General features: G+C 38.8%; 1 protein-coding gene across 3 annotated transcripts in view; it reads right to left on the bottom strand.

The window, feature by feature from the left end:
• Positions 1–1,551: 1,551 nt before the first annotated feature.
• DDX60 (DExD/H-box helicase 60) overlaps positions 1,552–19,387 on the bottom strand; it is a 44,022-nt gene continuing 26,186 nt past the window's right edge. For 2 of the 3 annotated variants that reach the window (XM_061475115.1, XM_061475122.1), the window contains 13 exons: positions 18,642–18,800; positions 17,265–17,409; positions 15,809–15,961; positions 13,815–13,919; positions 12,388–12,588; positions 11,262–11,366; positions 10,439–10,577; positions 9,669–9,790; positions 6,734–6,881; positions 4,474–4,616; positions 3,594–3,745; positions 2,341–2,403; positions 1,552–2,245 (listed from right to left, as the gene is read on the bottom strand). In XM_061475115.1, the coding sequence (XP_061331099.1) occupies positions 2,143–2,245; positions 2,341–2,403; positions 3,594–3,745; positions 4,474–4,616; positions 6,734–6,881; positions 9,669–9,790; positions 10,439–10,577; positions 11,262–11,366; positions 12,388–12,588; positions 13,815–13,919; positions 15,809–15,961; positions 17,265–17,409; positions 18,642–18,800 (1,738 nt within the window). In that variant the 3' untranslated portion in view covers positions 1,552–2,142. Of the gene's footprint in view, positions 2,246–2,340; positions 2,404–3,593; positions 3,746–4,473; positions 4,617–6,733; positions 6,882–7,281; positions 7,412–9,668; positions 9,791–10,438; positions 10,578–11,261; positions 11,367–12,387; positions 12,589–13,814; positions 13,920–15,808; positions 15,962–17,264; positions 17,410–18,641; positions 18,801–19,387 lie in introns of those variants that run through there. The other variant, XM_061475128.1, reaches the window with a different exon arrangement.

The following is a 19,387-nucleotide window of genomic DNA, read 5'->3' as shown; positions in this document are numbered from 1 at the left end:
CAGCATATAAAATTAGTACAGTGTGACAGATCTAGTAAGTTTGTTTTTCAGCCAGGATTTCACGCTTACTGGTCAAATAGTGGAGAACACAGTAGGACCAATTTCTGACTTTATTCCTTGGTCAATTAATTAAATTAAAATTAAATTGAATTAATCAATTAAAAAGATTACTTCATTTATTTTGGGAAACATGAACATGGAAAGGTATAAATGAGGCCATTTTTACCCTAGTTGAGGAAGAGCTGTAGAAGATGTATCTGCATATGGCATGACTTGCCAGACAGTAAAGAATAATTTGAGTAAATTTTATTTTCCAGGCAGAGTTAGATCAGTCTTTTTCTACCACTGTGATCCATTTCTGTCATCATTTTGTTTCACACAGTAAAAACACTGAAGAAGTTGAAGTCAGTTGATGGTAGTTAAGCTGCGCTACCTGATTACGTACAGGTTTCCCTCCCCCAGTATGTACCATCTTGCATGTAGTTTAATGCTGCCTAAAGAGATTTCAGGTTACAGACTTCATCGATGATCATTTAAACACCAGAGGTAATTTGAAGAAATGGAATTCTGAATTGTCCTTAATGCACATTTTGCTCATTATCAACAGAGAATAATTTGCATCACTGTCTTGGTCATCACTATAAATTTGTGCATGACAATGAGGACTGTTGATAAAGCCTAATTCTCCAAGGCTACCTGAGCATTAGTATGTATGTAATATTTTTTCAGACTATAAGTACACTAAAATGTAGTGTTCAACTGAAGAGTTTTCAGTAATAATATGATGTCCTGGGTTCAGCAGTAGCAGTCATGTTTCTCCTTCTTGGTAGCTGGTGCAGCGCTGTCTTTTGACTTCAGCCTGGGAACAGTGCTGGTGATACCGATGTTTTCAGTTGTTGCTAAGTGATGTTTACCCTGACCAAGGACTCCGTGAGGCTCATGCTCTGCCAGGGAGGAGGGGAAGCTGTGAGGAAGCAGAGACGGGGCGCCTGACCCGGGCTAGCCGGGGAGGTATTCCATACCACAGCACGTCATGCCCGGGGTGGGGGGTAACTGGGAGTTACCCGGAAGGACAGGGGCTTCCGGGTGGAACTCGCTTTCTTGGCCGGTGGTATCGTATTCTCTTCCCTTGTTATTTTCCTTTATCATTGTTGTAGTTGGTGGTAGCGGTGGTGATTTGTACACTGTTTGCTGGACTGTTCTTGTCTCAACCCATGGGAGTTGCACCCTTTCGATTCTCCTCCCCATCCCTTTGGGAGCAGGGAGAGGAGAGCCCCCGGGGGGGGGGAACGGGACCTCGATTGCTTCCAGCCTGGCACCACTCACTGGGAGTGAGTGAACAAGCTGTCTGGCTAGGGTTTAAACCACGACATATGAAAATATTGTTGAAAACTCTTATTTCCAGCAAAACCCAAGAGAATAGTTAGGAAATATATTTCACTAAACTCAGTAATTTGTATTGCAAGGGACTTTTTGACCAGTATGGTAGAGGTATCCTGAATCTTTTTGACTCTTGTGGACAGGTTGGGTTAAAAATGAAACAATTCTAGATATGGTTGTAACATTTTATTAATCATACTACATTGTACTGATATAAAACTCTTTATACTTAAATTTTGTAGACTAAAACTGCAGACTAGTTTAAAAGTTTTTATAATGATTCGTGAAGGTACTACTTCAGAATTTCATAGAAACCTTGGAATATAATTAAAACAATCTATTTGATTATGATTGCTAAAGTAATTGCTGAACATCCTTCACAAATATGCTGAAAGTTTCCAGTGCTGTCCTACTGAGAGGCTAATCTCACCAGTTGTCAGAACTGCGACATTTGTTCAGCTTGTTTCTGAGAACTACATTAACATGCATATCACTGCCTGGGGAAAAAAAAAAAGTGCCATTACCTCATTTCTTAACCTATGAGAAACAGTTACTTAGTCATTATTTATTTAAAATGTCAATATATGAAGGTTCATTTTCTGAAGTAAACTTTGTATTACTAGTATTGGATATTACTAAAACTTGATTATAAAACATATTTGATGATTCTGACCTAGTCACTTCCTAACTTAAAAGGCAGCTGATCTGTGTGATAAGACTATTATGTACTGCTGCTTCCTCACACACACCCCCCTTTTATCTTCAGATAATACACTGCAGTTTCTTTGCATAGATTTCACCCAGTTGTTGAAATGCCAGCAGAACGTTGTCATCTGGATCATCACACAGTTCACTCAGTGATGTGCTGGGGTTAAAAAAAAAATAAAGAAGACATTTAATTTTAAATTGCTTTAAAGATGAAATACCTATTGTATGGTAGAAACCACAAGTTTATCATACCCAATAGACTTAATGATGAGTACAAACTCCTTGAGTGCATAGTAAGCATCTCCTTCATTTAACCTGAAGAAAGAAAATCCAAAATTAGCATGGATATGCACATGCTGTTTCTTCTTTAATAAACCCTGTCATGTACATTGGGTAAGGATGCAGAGCATATGCCATGGCCTCAGACACTGACAAACTAGTTCCTTAGTACTGTGTTGAAAATAATGGAATCACAGAATGGTTTGGGCTGGAAGGGACCTTAAACACCAGTTCCAACCCCTCTGCCATGGGAAGAACCTTCCAGTAGGTCAGCTTGGTAGAATGAAGAATGTGATTCTACAATGTGTATTTCCTTACCTCTTCCTAATGTGGCATTAGTGTCAAACTCTGCTACTGTAACCACAATAGTACATGGAATGGGTACTGTAATTATTCTTAGAAAATGCTTTGAAGAGTTTACAAAATAGGCAGATAATATTATATGCTCCCAACAGCACCCTCAGGGAGCAGAGTGAAGTGGCATTTCATTGCTCATAAATATAAGTTACTGGCTATGAGCATGAAGGCAAAATAAAGATAGTTGAGATAGAGTGGTTGGGAGAGGGAACTTGTGGTTGGGAATGAAACAGGTATGTGAATGGCTTCATTAAGAACTGCAAGCTAAAAGTTTTATAAAGAGAGGGATTTAATGAATGAGGTTACAACAGGCTAGTGAGAGTCAAAAACAAAAGTGATCCTCCTGTATTCCTTATGCTCTAGATTTTCCTTAATTGAAGTTTTTAATTTCTTTCACATTCTTTTGCCTGTATCTTTTAACACTGAATTCCTCCTTTAATCTGTTTCTGTCTTCATTATTTGACCAAGTTTTTGACATCTCTCTGCTACTATGTTACCATCTTCCAAACTACTGCATTGGGCCTGCCCATTTTAGGGACTTTGCTGATCTCTTTCATAGTGAAGAAAAAACCCTTGATTAAATAAAACTTCCAAAGAGCCTGTCAAAATAACCTGCATCACTGAAGTCAAGACTTCCCATTTATGCTACTGTTTTGAATACCCAGCTAATACTTTACAGTTAATGCCATTGGACTTGCATATAGTATATGTTTTATTCTCATTAAAATAGTCAACCAATCTAATCAGGTTTAAAGCTATTCCATCCCTAAGTCCTGGAGGAAGAAGTCTTTAAAAACAAAAAGATGTACTTGTTTACCCTATTGTAAACGATGTTGCCACTTCACCGTATTAAAAATGGTAGTACATACCAGTTATCAGTTGTCAATGCAATCAGGGATCCATGCTTATAAAAGTCCAGTGCATATGCATTGAGTGGCTGCCTCCTTCCTTGATTATCATACTTTTTCAAATAAAGAAGGGGGCAGTTTGTGACATTAATTCCGAGGGAACGTAAGAGAGCCTGAAAAACAAGAAAGTATCTGTTGAATAGATGAAAACCTGTGGTTTTCTTTACGTGCCTATTTTGTCAAACCTTTAGACCACAGCTGGGAAATTCCACACTCCTAATCCTGTACCACTCCAAAAATCTGCACAAGAACATGTAGGCTGTAGACACAGGGAGAGTTTGTCAGTAAAGTGTCTTGCACTGCTAGTGCAGCTCTGAGTCATTCCAAGTCATTTAAAGTTTGACTGGGTCACTGGACGTCTCTTGAGTTTTAGATGACGATGTTTCCATGTGTAGATAATATGTTTAGATTCTCTCACTGAAGCTTTGAATATAATAGTCAACCTTAAGCATGGAACATTTTAAGGATGAAGGCAAATTTCAAATCCCCAGTCAGAGAAATTTCATTTTTTCTACAACAGAAATATGAGTTGTGATGATTCCCCAATGCTACATGGCCCATATAGATGACCACAGGAAAATACAAGCTGGCAATAAACATGCTGATATAGTATTAAAGTACTTTACTTGTCTTGGAGTTGAAAGGAACAGAGGCCCTCTATTTGTGGGTTTGCATTGTAATAATGTGGTACTACTCAGTGCTGATTTTGAGACCTTTCAAATTGTTTCTCCTAAAGTGACACTTGAGCATGGGGTCACCATATTACAGAGGCAAGAAGACTGTAATAATTATTTTTATTGACCTATACTAAAATTCTGCCCCCCATGAAAAAATAACTTACTTTATTAATGTTCTCCCCAAGAAATAGATCATTATCAACCATTCCAGAAACACACGCAAAAGGTGAGATGGCAGATATGCTTTTGGTGGTGTCCATCAAGTAAGATGCTAGTTCAGAGCCATGCCAACTCTTGGATGTAAAATCTAGACAAAGTTTCAAGTACAAGGTAAGCTATGCAGACTCAAGCTCCCTTTCAGCAATCAATTTTAAAAGCCAGAATTTTTTCAGGCAGTAGATAATGACAGGACATACTGTTAATCTTCTAAACTTAAACCTTTCTTGACAGATGTTTATTTCTTTTGTTCATAAGAATGCCTACACACTTGATTACAGAATATAAGAAAGAACTTTCTAATGGTGAGAATGATTATGCCTTAATCCCCCCTTGCAACTTAAGCTTTTCTCCTTGACTCATCTGTAGCCAAAATTGCTAACAGCACAAAGTTACGCCAAAACCAAAGAGAATGTTAGTTCTAGAAGACTTATTTTACCTTCATCTTTTATTCTGTCCTACATTGAAGAAAAACAGGTTTTTCAACCTGTATGCACATGTCTTAATTGCTTGACATCTAATAATATTTTTTTATTGCTAGCCTCTGGACACCCAGCCAACGTTTTCCTTGAAGTGTAGAGCTCTAAAGAATGAATATTCTAACTGAGGGCTTAAGTATGTGAAGGTCACATGTTTTGCTCTGCTTTATGCAACCCATTATGGATTTCTGGTTTTACGACATACGGAATTTCAGCTGGTTTATGGTCTGCCTGTAACTTCAGTCACTGTCTATAGAAGACCTGTCTTCTATATATTTGCACTTTTGATTTTCCTTTCCTAAACAGAAACTTATTCTTTCTTTCCATATTAATAATGATACTGTCAATCCTTGTCCTACAGTCTTTTCTGCTTGTATTATAGTAACTATGCTGTAGTTACGCTTGTTGTAATGAAATGAGAGTGAAACCATATTAACACCTCCATTTAAACAAGAAACTTTAACATTCAAGTTAGAATTTCCTATTCAAGAATAGGAAATACAATTTTCATAGCTCATATCCTGGGTAAAAGTAGCATTAGTAACACTAACATAGACAAAGGAATATATATCATGTAATACAAGGCAGTCCATGCTTTGCTTCTCTCATCTGGCATTCCATCATTCTTCTCTTCACTTCCTACTGTTTTCAGGTTACGTATCAAGGTGTTAGGCCCTCCACTGTTAAAATAAGCAATCTTAAACTGATATGAAAAAATGGGATTTCAGTATAGCATTACTAATGTTATACCATGATGCAGCACTTTCCAGTGGTCAGTACTGGAAATGGATCACTGCTATTTACCATCTCAAGCAGTATGTTGTATTCAGTCTTGTTTTGCATTCCCCTTATCTATTTATCTTCCCCAGTGCCTCATCTTTGTATTAAGTTGACATCCGCTTTACTATAGAACTTTTTATCACCCACTTATCACCATACTTGAAACTCAAAGTAGATGGCAAGATAGGGTAGCTTGTAAGGCGATTTGGGCTTTTTCCTCTTTTTTTCCGTCTCTGCCATTTGTACAGAGCAGAGAATAAAAAAATCAATCCACCAGTGTAGGAAAAAAAGAGGATGAATAAATAGTTACCTGTTATAATTAAAGTGCTTTCCTACTTTTTTGAAGGCTTGTTATTTTCAGAGGAGCTAGGCAATGGGAGAGTGGTGTATTACACTGCTTTTATATCTCCCAGAAATTAACATGAAATTATGTAGTAGGTGATATTTTTCACCCAATGGCAATCCATATTGCATAGTAATTTTATAGTCATGCCTCTTCATGCTGCTTTGGTTATTGAACATCATCACTGGCATAAGTAATTTAGTTGAATTAACAAATAGTCTTTAGTTGTTTCTTCAACCTTGAGGCTGTTCAGATGTTGAAAATCTAACCTTTATAAGACTCTAAGCAGGCATTTGAGGATCTGCAAATGTGTTGATGATTAGATAAAAGGGCTTTAATATATTTTTTCCTTTTATAAAAAGGTCAATTTGATTTTTATTTCCCCTACAAAACAATAAAATACCAACTAAAATTAACCTTTTCCTATACAAAGCTTCTGTATACAACAATCTATAATGCTTGTAAAACAAAAGTAAAATAGAAATTGTATCTCTTTATTAGCATGTCTGAAATCACAGTTCTTTTTCTTTACAAAATAAGAACCTAAATTTCCTAATGCAATCAATTTCACAAATTATGAACATGCACTAATTTTTCAATTCCCACCTGTCTTTGACAGTGGAAGTCTGTATTCTTGTTCCATATCTGCCAGCTTGGCAGTTGTCAGAAGAAAATGAGCAAAATTTTCCTCCACTTTTGTGTTGTACTCTTTTACAGCCTCTGCAAAGTCTTCTGGCAGATCTTCTAGAAAGACCTGAAATAACATGCCATTTGTTGCTTAATTCAGCTTATTTCTCTGAAAGCATCAGTTCTAAATTGGTGCATATAGAATGTCTTTGTACACACATAGCATATTAGTAGGAAGAAGGAAAGAGTACAGCTCCAAGCTTTACCCAGCTTGTCAGGCTCCCCAGCCATCTAGAATTGATGGATCTTAAAGACAAACATGAATTTCATGCAGAAAAAGGCATGGAAGACAAACATCAAGTATAAAATTCCTAGATTTTTACTCACACAAACTGTTTTATTAGAGGTGTTTCAGCTCCCTAAAAAGGGATTTTTGAAGGGCTGCCCTTCCCAGTTCTTGTTTTCCATATCTTGGTGTTCAACAGGTTCCCTACCAACATGACAGACACGGCTGCCATTAGCTACAGTACCAGCCACTTCTCATAAGTTTTCATCTTGGAATGCTTGCTGGAAACTGGCCACAGAAACATCTTTACCTGGAAGAAGTTTCCCTTGTTCCAGCCATAGCTGTGTCCTCCAGAAATCTAAAGGCTTTGCCTAGAAGAGCTAATAGGAGCACATGACAAACATTTCACTTTCTGCGTGTACCCACGGTGGGTTAACTTTGTGCGTAACATGAAGTTTAACCACGCCAAGTGCAAGGTCCTGCACCTGGGTCAGAGCAATCCCAGGCACAGCTACAGGTTGGGCAGAGAAGAGATTCAGAGCAGCCCTGCGGAGAAGGACTTGGGGGTCTTGGTTGATGAGAAAATGAACATGAGCCGCCAGTGTGTGCTCACAGCCCAGAAAGCCAACTGTATCCTGGGCTGCATCAAAAGGAGCGTGACCAGCAGGTCGAAGGAGGTGATCCTGCCCCTCTACTCTGCTCTTGTGAGACCTCACCTGGAGTATTGTGTGCAGTTCTGGTGTCCTCAACATAAAAAGGACATGGAACTGTTGGAACAAGTCCAGAGAAGGGCCACGAGGATGATCAGGGGACTGGAGCACCTCCTGTATGAAGATAGGCTGAGAAAGTTGGGGCTGTTCAGCCTGGAGAAAAGAAGGCTGCATGGAGACCTCATAGCAGCCTTCCAGTATCTGAAGGGGGCCTATAGGGATGCTGGAGAAGGACTCTTCATTAGGGACTGTAGTGATAGGACAAGGGGTAACGGGTTAAAACTTAAACAGGGGAAGTTTAGATTGGCTATAAGGAGGAAATTCTTTCCTGTTAGGGTGGTGAGGCACTGGAATAGGTTGCCCAGGGAGGTTGTGAATGCTCCATCCCTGGCGGTGTTCAAGGCCAGGTTGGACAGAGCGTCGGCTGACATGGTTTAGTGTGAGTTGTCCCTGCCCATGGCAGGGGGGTTGGAACTTGATGATCTTAAGGTCCTTTCCAACACTAATTATTCTATGATTCTATAACTAATGTTAATGCTGACCCTACTAACACTGTCCCATTTCTGGAAAGCTCTAAGCCTAGTGTTACATGCCACAGAGCATGCTGGTGTCCTTTTGGGTCTCACAAAGCTACAGGCTCCCTGGTCAGAGACAGAGCTAACAAAAGTGAAGTAATAAACTGCCATTTGGGGAAGAGGTACTTGAGTTGTATAAAGAAACTGTGTGTCATTTATACCTTTACATTTTGCAGTATCATGACAGTAACTGTATCATCGTCTATCACCACTGAAACACTTGAATAAACTGGTACTTTTCATTTTAATCTGACACTCACTGTTACTTCCATGGTTAAATGAAGACTTCTTTATCTGGTAAGTACATTCTTCATTATTCTAGCTATTTGTATTGTGTGTAAGTTTCAAGGTGTTGGGGGGGGGGGGGGGGGGAGGGAACAACAGACATGGTTTGTGGCAGGCCACTGTGAGAAGAGGCCCAGGGCTGCTCCACGACAGACACGGCCAGCTGCAATGGCCGCAACATGGGGCAAAGCTGAGCCCACCAGGCACAGGTGCAGCACTTCTAGGAAAACTTCATTAAGAATGGGTAAAAAATGTCAAACAGGCAGAATGAGAAGCAGCAGTGTCAGCACCAAGAACAGAGAAGCAAGGGGAGGAGGTGCTGCAAGTGCCGAAGTGGAGATTCCTCTGCAGCCTGCGGAAGAGACCACAGTGGGGCAGAGATTTCCCTGCAGCCGTCTCAGTGGAGAGGACTATGCTGAGGCAGATATCCACGTTGCAGCCTGTGAAGGCCTCCACTCCAGAGCAGCTGGATGTGCCCTGAAAGAGTTACAGCCTCTGGGAAGCCCACACTGGAGCAGGTTTATTCTGAAAGACTGCAGCCCACAGAGAGGACTCACACTGGAGCAAGAGTGACATGTGAGGAGGAAGAGGCAGCAGAGAGAGTTAAGAACTGACCACAGCTCCTCCTTTCTCATTTCCCATCAGCCCTGCACTGCTTGGGGAAGGGGTGGGGAAGGTGAAGGAGTCAGGAATGAAGCAAAGTTGAGCCTGGGGAAGGAAGGGGCAAGGTAGTGCTGAAATTTTAAACTTTTGTTTGTCACTACTAAACCCCATTTTAATTGGCAACACATTAATTTGCCACAAGTTGAGGCAGTTTTGCCCATGATCATAACTGGTAAGTGGTCTGCCTGGTTTTGTCTCAACGCAAGAGTTTTGCCATCCTATGTTCTCTCCTTATCCTGTTGAGATGGAGTATTAAGAGAGTGGTTGAGCAGGCATCCAGCTGCTGGCGTTCCAGGCTACTGTACATCCATAATGACACTAGTCTGACAAAACGAAACAAATGCTTTGAAGTGGAACATGGCACAAATTGCAGTAAAGACCAAAGCTTCATCTACCTTTGACTGGCAAAATGTGCGTTTGTATTTCAGTGCGCAGGCTGGAAGGTATTTTCTCCCAAAGAGGTTGGCTAGAATGAGCACGAGCTTTTCCAGGACATTTTCTGAAAAAACAGTTGAACCTGTGTCAGAACAGAAAAGTTTTGGGTTAAATATGAAAGTGGAAAAGGAAAATAATAGTAATTTTAAGGAAAAACCAAACAAAACCCAGTACCTCCTATTCAGGAGTTCTCTTCCCAGCTGCCATTGTCATGACAGAGGTTATGCTGGCTAAAGATCAACTCACTACATACAAAAAACTCTGCTAGATAATTAAGCAACTAAAATTATGTACAAATAAATACTGTATTCTTATATGCTCATATCCCACAGCACATCTCAGTGCACACAGTGTGTTTGACTCATGTAATGAGACATTAGTAGTACCTAATTTTTTTTAATCTGTTGGTATTCGGAGTGGTCATCCACCTTATTGTCTATAAGATTCAAATATTGCTCTGGAGTCACAATTATTGATTTTTCTACATATAGCATTCTTTCTTACCTTACCGGAATGTTTCACAAACGATACATTTAGGTTCATGATACCAACATCGCCATATGTATGAGAAACATGAGCATATGCTGAGTGTGTAGGGACAGAGGCCAAGGATATGAGGATGAAGGCTTGGCAAGCAAAAGATGGTAGCAGCAATGAGGCAAGTTTCAGAACCATTGGGGTTGGAGAGCCCACCACAGACTACAATTAAAATGCAGAGACTACTATTTACCTTTAATTGGCTGGCACAATTTGTGGAACAAACCTTTCACAAGAAAGCTCACTAAAACGAAATTTGAAGGTTCATGATAGTACAAGTGTGTCACAAGTCCAGCAAATCCTATGGGTTTACCTTCTTGATCCAAGTAGCCCTATTGAATTTAAAAGCAAAACACCCTTAGTTGTGAAGGGTGACCTTGGATATGACAGAAATATAGAATGGTGGCGTTCAAAAGAATAGCCTTCAACCTAGTGCATGGGTACCTATTGAGAACATGCAATTGCCACTGAAAGGCAAAAATCGGTCCTTCCTAAAAAACAAGTCATCAATTTGTCCCACTGCCTGTAGTCCTGAGCTGTAAGTCAAATGGAGTCATACATAAAAATTTTCCAAAATGGTATCCATCAAAAGTTAAAGTATTATTATGGAGAGATACACCAGTAATTTACAGTCTTCTCTAAATTTTTGTTACAGATGTAATTTCTTTCAACATTATGGAAATTGTGTCATCCTTAATATGCTTTAAACCCTTGCTGTTTCACATGCACGTATCTTTATATACAATAGAAACACACGGCTCTTACTTGCCTAATCAATTTGTAACTACATAAACCACACCACAAAACTTTTCCTGTTGAGTTTATTCCATAAGTAGCTCAGAATTAACCTCACATATAAAGCACTCTAATTTTATCCATTTTCTGAAATTTCTAAAAAGAAGTAGCCTATTGCTATGAAATATAAAGTATATGGATCTTCAAATAAAAGCATACTAACACAAATAAGAATCTGTAGATTTAAGAGCTCTCCTTCATGAGAATGAGTTAAAACCTACCTCTTTGATCAGAAATTGCAAGGAAAACATAAAATAGATTTTTAGTATTTGAGCGTATCTTTCTTTTCTGAATGACATCAGTGAGTGCTTCAACACTGACAATGCCTGGTCAAACAAACATAAGAAGATAATTTAGAAATCCAAGGAAATGCTGATACTGTAACAAGCAAAGAAATATAATATCCAGCTTTTATCTTTGTTTCAAAGGTTTCCAGGGTAAAAATGCTGGGTGGGGTTATGCTGGAGTTTTATGTAAATTGAATGCTTAACTCCTGGAAATGCTTGTGAAAGAAGTCCATCATCTATCAAACGTGTGCTTATTTTCTACATTTATGCTAAGATTTGTAAAGTTAATTATGTAGAATTCATATAGAGATCTAGAAGACAAGGATTTAAATATCACTTTAATATCACTTTAATATTTTAACATAGAAGTTTACCAATGTACTTTGTTATCTTAAGACCTATGTCTGTGTTTATTCAGTAGGTCCTTGAAAATAGATGTCTGAAGTGGATGTAAAAAACCAGATTGTGTGGAGGCAAGAGGTCCTCAATAATTACAAGAGGAGATCTCTGACCAATTTGTAATCATGGTCATGGGTTGCTTACTTATATCACTGCATTAAGAGGCAAGAATAAGAACTTTTTGATTCCAAAGAGTTAGTAACAAATGAGTTAAATTTAAGCAAGTGAGTAACATATCAAATTTTCTCATAGCTTCAATTGAGATAGCATTTCATAGCTCCCCTTTTCCCTATGGAAACGTATGCTCACACTTTTTCCCCAAATAAAGCTGAAATTTTAAGTATTGGAAGACTTCCTGATTCTCCAAGTTAACGCAACTGTTGCATAGAACAACAGTTACTGTCAGGAAGGTATTTTTACTAAAATAAATACCTTCCTGAGAGTAGCATTCTGATGACATGATGATAATATCTGTTGCAAAGAATAAATGCATAAAAGTGGACTATACAATACTGTGGAAAAGATGGCACAGATACTAGAAGCAGTATAGCAGAGTATGCAACGTCATTGGAGGCAGGTTGCTTACTTCTGAAGTATGTAACTTTCTCGTCATGTTAAGGAGACATTTCATTAAATTACTAGTAAGAAAAAAAAATTAAACCTTTGCTTTGGCATCTTCTTTGTCATCAGCCTTCGCAGCCAACAGCATCAGTCTCAATATTAAGGAAATAGTCAGAGGAAACTGGCCTTTCAACTCAGGTATGTTGGATTTGATAAGTCTTTCAACTTTAGGCATTGGGATATCATAGAAGAACACATTTCCAATCATATCATATCCCCGTCGTCCAGCACGTCCTGACATCTAAGAATAAAATAATTAATAACTATAACAATATTATTAATTTTAACATAAAATATAGCTACATTGTGTATGCTGATATCATCTACGCAGTCTTAACAAAGCATTTATGCAGAATTATTAAAATAATATGCACAAAATATGCTGTACCTCAAATACAGCTGGTTTATACAAATGTGGTGGTTTACTTCTTAAACTATTTGATAGAAGACCTAAACACTGGTCCAGATACTTACATTCTCTCACATGTCCTTTCAATATTCATATTTCTCCAAGGTAAGTTTTAAATTTGTACCTACACACCACATTTGTTTTCACATTACATTTAGCTCTGAATTATTTCTGGGTAGATTTGGGGCAAAGGGTAGTGCCAGTATGAATAAAGAGCAGAGAATATGAAAAAGGAGTACAGAGGAGCTTCCTAAGGAAGTACTCCCTTGCCTGGATCAATAGTTATTGGACAGGTCCATTGTGGGGACTTGCCCTTGCACCAGATGATGTTACAAAGCTGGAGTCATATCATTTATGTGCAGCAGAAGGGAGATGCATTTAGGTCTGGCTACTGCACAGATCCACTCACGCTGACTCTGACAGCTACCTGCCATCAGCTGTATCTGACCTATACAGCCACCTGAACCAGAGGCAAACTAACAATACTTCATGAAAATGCAGGGTTGCAAAGTAGTACAAGAGCAGGAAATGAAGAGCTTAGAGTCTCTCAGCCCACCCAGTAAACTTGCGGCATGACTGGAGCCATTCTGCTTTATTGCATTTGCAACCTCATTTACACACTGCTGTGCTGCACTGTGTGGAGTGCGACTTCCCAGATGGAAAGAACTCAAATGTACTTAATTAATCCAGTCAACAATCTTTCTTTTCCTGATTAAATCCCCACTGCATGTTCTTATAGTGTATTTTTCACGCATTTGTAAAACTCTGGCTAGAACAAAACAGCTTCTGTCTTTCTGGCTCCCACAACTGAAAGCTGAACCTATTCCTTTAATTCACTGGGCAACTGTAATACTTTCATTGTTGAAATAGGTCTTTAGACTACATCCATTATTTGTGGGCTGGCATTTCCAAACATTAGTGAAGTCACCAAAATGAACAGCTGCAACTCAGAACATACCCAGAAGCATGTGTAAAAGATGTTTTTTCTGAATTTGTGTGTGATGACAGCTACATTTATATTGTTCCTGTAATAAAAAGTAGGTATTCTATTTCCATACCTGTCTGTAATTTAGGGCATCTAAAAATACAGAATCTTCAGCAAAGACAACAGATTTACATGGCATGTTGATTCCTAGAGCAAGAGATGAAGTAGCTGTGACTACCTGTAAGATACCAAACATGAGTAATTCTATTAGAAATAGCAATATCCATTTAAATAGAAAACAAAACTACCTGTGTTATCCAACTTATCTCAACAGGAATTCTACTATTATTTTTTATATAGCTAAATATTAACCTGATGAATTTAACATAGTGATGAACATACATGAATTTGACTCTTTAGTATAGTTCATATAGCTATTCTATATGCATATCAAACTTTTGTATCCTGAAAGTTTATACCACATCTTTCATGGAATACAAATTGAAATATTGAAACTGAGCAGAAATTCAAATATTCCAGAAGTCTGTACAAAATACTATAATCCTATAGAGTGCATTTAATATGTTCAGTTAGCTGCTGCAGTAAAAGACAGTAAAAAATGTTTCTATAATTACATTAACAACAAAAGGAGGGCTAAAGAGAATCTCCATCCTTTCTTGGATACGGGGGGAAAACATAGTGACAAAAGATGAGGAAAAGGCTGATGTACTTCATGATTTCTTTACCTCAGCCTTTCATAGTAAGACCAGTTGTCCTCTGGGTATCCAATACCCTTAGCTGGAAGATAGGGAGGGGGAGCAGAATGAAGCCCCCATAATTCATAGGGAAATGGTCAGCAACCTGCTACACCACTTGGACATACGTCTATGGGGCCAGATGGGACCCACCCAAGGGTCCTGAGGGAGCTGATGGAAGTGCTCTCCAAGCTATTTTCAATCATCTCTCGGCAGTCCTGGCTAACTGGGCTGGGCCCAAAGAGCAGTGGTAAACGGAATTAAATTCAGTTGGTGATCAGTTACAAGTGGTGTTCCCCAGGGCTCAGTACTGGGGCCAGTTTTGTTTAATACCTTTATCAATGATCTGGATGAGGAGATCAAATGCACCCTTGCTGAGTTTGCAGATGACACAGAATTGGGTGGGAGTGTTAATCTGCTGGAGGGTAGGAAGGCTCTACAGAGGGATATGGACAGGCTGGATCAACAGGTTGAGGCTAATAGTATGAGGTTTAACAAGGCTCAGTGCTGGGTCCTGCATCTGGGCCACAACAACCCCATGCAATGGTATGGGCTGGGGGAAGAGTGGCTGGAAAGCTGCTCAGTGGAAAAGGACCTGGGAGTGTTGACTGGTGGCCAGTTGAACATGAGCCAGCTTGTGCCCCGTTGGCCAAGAAGGCCAGCAGCATCGAACCATAGAATAGTTGGGGTTGGAAAGGACCTTAAGATCATCAAGTTCCAACCCCCCTGCCATGGGCAGGGACAACTCACACTAAACCATGTCACCCAAGGCTCTGTCCAACCTGGCCTTGAACACCGCCAGGGATGGAGCATTCACAGCTTCCTTGGGAAACCCATTCCAGTGCCTTACCACCCTTACAGTAAAGAACTTGTTCCTTATATCCAATCTAAACTTCCCCTGTTTAAGTTTTAACCCATTACCCCTTGTCCTGTCACTACAGTCCCTGATGAAGAGTCCCTCTCCAGCATCCCTATAGGCCCCCTTCAGATACTGGAAGGCTGCTATGAGGTCTCCATGCAGCCTTCTCTTCTCCAGCCTGAACAGCCCCAACTTTCTCAGCCTGTCTTCATACGGGAGGTGCTCCAGACCCCTGATCATCCTCATGGCCCTTCTCTGGACTTGTTCCAACAGTTCCATGTCCTTTTTATGTTGAGAACACCAGAACTGTACACAATACTCCAAGTGAGCATCCTGGCCTTTATCAGAAATAGTGTGGCCATCGTTTGTGGACAGAAGTCAACACTTTTTAAAGTAGCATGACAAAGTAAATGCAACATATTTTACCACTGGTGAAAGCTAAACTATATTTTTTTCATTAAGTATGTGCAGAAACTAACATGCTATAAGGAGAACTGTTCCCAGTTTACCAACCTTGATATATCCCATCCTGAAAAGCATCTCCACTACTTGTCTTTCCTTACTGGCCATAGATGCATGATGATACCCAATGCCCCTCAGTGCCAAACTTTGATGCAGATAACCTCTTCTCTCAAACCTAAGTCGATAAAAAATCTTCCTCAAAGTCTACAAATAAAAAGAATAGTATTAACCACAACCAAGTGTTAATAAAAAAGCCTTCTCTGATAAAGTTCCAAGTGCTATAGAGAAATATAGCTATCAGAACAAATTCCTAAGTAACTTTGTGAAGCTGATACTCTTGCTCATTTGTCATCCCTGCTCAGTATCACCATCTCATCTCACAATGCAGTTAGAAGCTTCCCTTTCCCAAAATCAGAAACAGCACTGAATTAAGCTTTTCCAGTATTTTTGGAACTTCACTGTACAGCTAAGTGTCACCTGTTCCATAATCCAAGCTGTTTCTTCACTGACTTTACCCATGTGCAACTGTGGGAAGCAGTGCTCCTTCCCTGCTGGCTGACAGTGGTTCAAAAATGCCGTTGGGATGCCAAGGTCCTAGCATAAGGAATCATGAGCATTTTCAAGTTTGGTCCCAATACACAGAATTTTCCCGTCTTTCAAGGTATACCACAATGAGCCAAAAGCATTATCAAGACACTTCATCAAAATTTTGAGCACCTTCTCTCCAAATTAAGAGCTATATATCACAATTGCTTTTTTAATTAAAAAACCCTAGCCATGAAGAGAGCTATATGAACCACAGTCATGTTTCAGGAAGTTTAGACCTGAGGGAATCTCCTGGACCAAGGCCCAGTTACCCACTGCTGCTGGAAACCACATCACACGAATCTCTTTCACTAATTATTCCTTAATTATTTGTATACAAACATACACACTAGTATTTCTGATGGACATTTGCAGATTTTCAGTGCCTTTCTTACCTTTTCTTTCCTCAGGGGTCATAAACACATTGAAAAGCATAGAAAATGTTGCCTTTTGGGGACTAGAACCTTAAGAACCTAAAATAATTAATTAATATTTCTATGAGATATGAAGAGCTTAAAAATGTTTTTATAATTGAACAAAGGTGCCAAATAGCCTCTCCTGATGGCTCAGTCAGAAAAATACGAGTCCGAGACCTGAATCAACAAGTAACAGAACTGCACTGCTAATAGTTCATGGAAATCAATTCATAATAGCATACATCCCAGGACTCCTAGCACAGAGACAAGTCAACATCTTTTTATATGGCAGAATGAAATTTGTCCATACATAACATACAAGTTATCTAAGATTGATACCTTGAATAAAATGTAAATGGAACTATTCAGAATGTTTCATGAACTTGACACGTACTGTTATAAAGTACAACTGCATCATACACGAGTTTTATGTATTTATTCACAAATTCATGCATTTTAGACATACAAAATCATAACCTTGTTATAACGATCAGTGAATTACTTACATCTTCATCCACTGCTTTAGGATCAGCATAAGTACATGAAGAAGGGATATCAGTTAGCCCTTTAAGTCTTTTTTCCAACTGGGTTTTTTTAGACAAAAGCACCACAGTGTTTTCCATTTTACTGGGGTTCACCTTTTTGGTATCCCTGTATACAATATAAAATATTTTTTCCTGTAATTCACATACATTCCTCACTTTTAAAATATTCTTTGGTACTGAAAGATTCAGACTCATTCCCTTTTAAACTGTAGGCTCAAACATGGAGGTAGATCTGTTAATTTACTGATAACAGCTTCATTTTATCGTGGCTTGTATGCAAAACAGCAAGTAATTCTGGGTGAAGCAGAGGGGAGTTACAGTGATACACAAAAATGAAAGGAAGATGAAGACAGCAACTCTAAGCATCTCGTTCAGCAAATTAAGCTATCAAAATTGCATAGTAGAAGAATTAAACATGAAAAAGAAATGCAATGGATTTATTACCAATAATGACATGGGCCATAAGGATTTAGAATAGTACTTGAAAAGAGGGGAGGGAAAACTATTTAGAGGCAGATTTTCAAGCTACTTCAATGTCTAAATATGTGTCTAAATATGTGTCTAAATTCCCGCTGGATTTTCAAGTTTTATTAAAGTCATCTAAGTTCATTCTTTCATGATATTATGTCCAAAGAATACACTGTAAATTGTTACGATTAGAACAAAATCGTGATGTTTTCTGTTCCTGACAGTCTAGATAACTATTAGCTTTATTTCATTGCCAAACACTTTACAAAAATGCATACTCTATGGTCAGAAAATCAAGAAAATTCAATGTTACGGGTGAAACAAATACGGTACAGTCCAAACAAAAGGCTGACAAATACTTGAAGAACATCTACCCACTCAGGTGAAGCCATACTTGAGAGATCCACCACCTTAACCAGTCTTGGCAAGGCTGAACTATGAAAATACTTTCCCACAGTGGCTGACCCAGCACCAGGGTTTTTAAGAGCTCCATGACAAAAGTTACTGCCAAGGGAAAGAGCCATTCTGGTGTCTTCATATCTCAGGAGCAAATTAATCCAAATTGTTCAATCTTATATGCTCAGGTCTCTCTCTTTGGCTCGTATGTTGTAGTGCCAGCACCTTACACAATGTCAGCAACAGTGGTATCTTCCTGGTGCCTAACAATATGCTAGGTACTGCCGACTGAAACCTGCCACACAGCAACTCCTACTGCGTGGGCTGCTAGAGCAGAGAGAAGAACAGGGACTCCTATACTGTAAGATGGATGAATGTGCTTCTGAGAGGTACATTCCCCAGAAACAAGTTATCACAAAATGACGCTCTATCATAATATGTATTTTTTTAATAATATATAGTTATAATACTTACTCAGGGTTGAATTTTCCTACCATTTTGTTCACTTTTTGTAGTTCGGCCCTTAATCGGTTTCTTTCCTTCTCGATATTAGAGCCTTGTATAAGCTTTTGTTTTTTCAGCAAATAAAGGAATACACTCTTGGCTGCACTTTCCACTGTATCCACATTAAATCTTTAAAAGCAAATAATATACATCAGCTAGGTGAACTCTAATAAAGTTTTTATTTATATGTAATATTGTTATAATAGTATGCAGTGACCCTTATCATCTGGCAATAGTCAGGGATATGCTTCTAATGATTAGATTCTATTCCATGTCCAAATCATAGTCTGCATTCACTTTCAAACCACTATTATTCCAAAACTAAGTGGTAAAATGTAAAACGGTTCTGCCAATAAATTATTTATAGAAAGTATGCTCAACTCTACCTTTCCCTAAACAGAACACTTGGACATTCATATAAAGCAAGCTACAGCTTAAGTTATTTTAATTCTTCTCAACTACCCAAGTTGAGAATCAGTGCCCGACTGTCTTGGTCTTCTACACAACTGTTCTTCCTCATAACTTTTTCAGTATTGGACTGTTTAGAGTTTAACTGGAATGAACACTTCTCCAGCTTCACCCTCAAAAAATATCTTTTTGTTCTTGCTGCAGCAGCAGGTCGTGTTAACTAACATCATACAAGGTGTTGGCAACATATGGGGTAAGGGTGCACCCTAGTCCATTAAAATATTCACAAGTCATTCAACTCTGGCAGT

Source organism: Pezoporus flaviventris, unplaced genomic scaffold (assembly GCF_033815535.1).
Source record: "Pezoporus flaviventris isolate CSIRO_AGI_PZ_B2104156 unplaced genomic scaffold, CSIRO_AGI_Pfla_v1 ptg000002l, whole genome shotgun sequence".
NCBI lineage: Eukaryota > Metazoa > Chordata > Aves > Psittaciformes > Psittacidae > Pezoporus > Pezoporus flaviventris.
The sequence above is the reverse complement of the archived record's forward strand: the minus strand, read 5'-3'. Positions and strand labels throughout refer to the sequence as shown.